Source organism: Aplysia californica, unplaced genomic scaffold (assembly GCF_000002075.1).
Source record: "Aplysia californica isolate F4 #8 unplaced genomic scaffold, AplCal3.0 scaffold00374, whole genome shotgun sequence".
Taxonomy (NCBI): Eukaryota; Metazoa; Mollusca; class Gastropoda; order Aplysiida; family Aplysiidae; genus Aplysia; species Aplysia californica.
Window position 1 is genome coordinate 700,608 of NW_004797644.1, and position 1,371 is coordinate 701,978.

General features: G+C 49.5%; 1 protein-coding gene across 1 annotated transcript in view; it reads left to right on the plus strand.

Annotated features, from left to right (window-relative positions):
* Positions 1-1,371, plus strand: part of LOC101861219 — a gene marked incomplete in the record, with an annotated part of 30,090 nt that overhangs the window by 16,405 nt on the left and 12,314 nt on the right. Inside the window, 1 exon segment of the mRNA XM_013085446.2 lies at positions 87-321. Coding sequence (XP_012940900.1) covers positions 87-321 — 235 coding nt within the window.

The window sequence follows — 1,371 nt, forward strand, 5'->3', positions numbered from 1 at the left end:
CTCTCTCTCTCTCTCTCTCTCTCTCTCCGTGTGACTAACGTTTCCCTCACTCTCCATTCTCTCTCTCTCTCTCTCTTTGCTGACAGGAGGAGAGCTTGGAGGATTTGAACAGCCGTAAGAAAGAGATCATCTGCCACATGCAAGAGGAGCCCATGTTCATGGGATACACGGGCGTGGCCTACCGGGCCGACGGTTTCCGCGGGGGTCTGGACGGCCTCAAGACGGTGCTAGGCAACAACAAGAGGATGAGGGAGGCCATGCCGAAGCTGGTGTCGGACATGTTTGTGGCCACGCGATCCACGCAGTCGCTGGACGAGCTCTGTACGTTCTGCTCTTCTCCTGCGTTGCAGCGTCTTCTTTCTTGGCTCGACTCCTCCTCCTCCTTTACTGTCTCCTCCTCCTCCTCCTCCTCCTCTTCCTTCACTTCACCTTATCCCCCTCCTCCTTTACCATCATCTCCTGCGCTGCAACCTCCTCTTTCTTTGTTCGCCTCCTCCTCCTCCTCCTTTACCTCCCCCTCCTCCTTGACCATCTCCTCCTCCTCCTCCTCCTCTTCTTCCTGTGGGTGGTTAGCGGGTGCTCTGGTGTGGTTTGCTCCTGCTTTCCTGTCAAACATCTATTGTCCTAATCTCTCCTCCTTTTTTTTTGTTTGTTACTCTCTTGTAACAGCTCTATTCTTTGACACTTATATGACCTTATTGTGTTGCAAGTGCCGTAAAACACTTACTAAAAAAAACGAAACCTCTTCTTCCTTTCCCCCCTCTGTGTCTACCTCCGTTCCTTCCTTCGGGTTACCAGTGTTTTCCTGACCACATCTGCTTTGTGCTCATCTCCCTGAGTGGGTCGTTGGCGGGTGCTCTGGTGTGGTTTGCTTCTTCTTTCCTATCAAACGTCTATCTTCCTTATCTCCCTTCATTCTTTTTTTTATGTTTGTTACTCTCTTGTAACACCTCTAATCTTCTGGTGCTCATATGACCTTATGCAGTTGCGAGCGCCGTAAAACCTCTACTTAAACAAACAAACTTCTCCCTGTGGCTGGTCGCATGGCACCAATGGCAGACCCTGCTTCTTTCCTATCCTTCTGTCGTTTCTGTCTGTCTGTCTTACTTTCCCAACACTGCACCATTCTACACTCCAGACTGCTCCCCCCCCGGGAGGTGATCTTTAATTTTCTTTCACTTCCTATTCCATTTCGCTGCAGGAGAGAAGAGTTGCTTTCGAATCGCTAAAGACTTCGTCAGAGGTCACCAACCGTGTGTTATGGACGACGTATGCCTATATTATGTATACTTTTATCTCTTTCTTTATCTCTCCTCTCCTTTCTCTCTTTCTCTCTCTCACTCTCTCTCTCTCTCTTTCATTTTCTCCCCC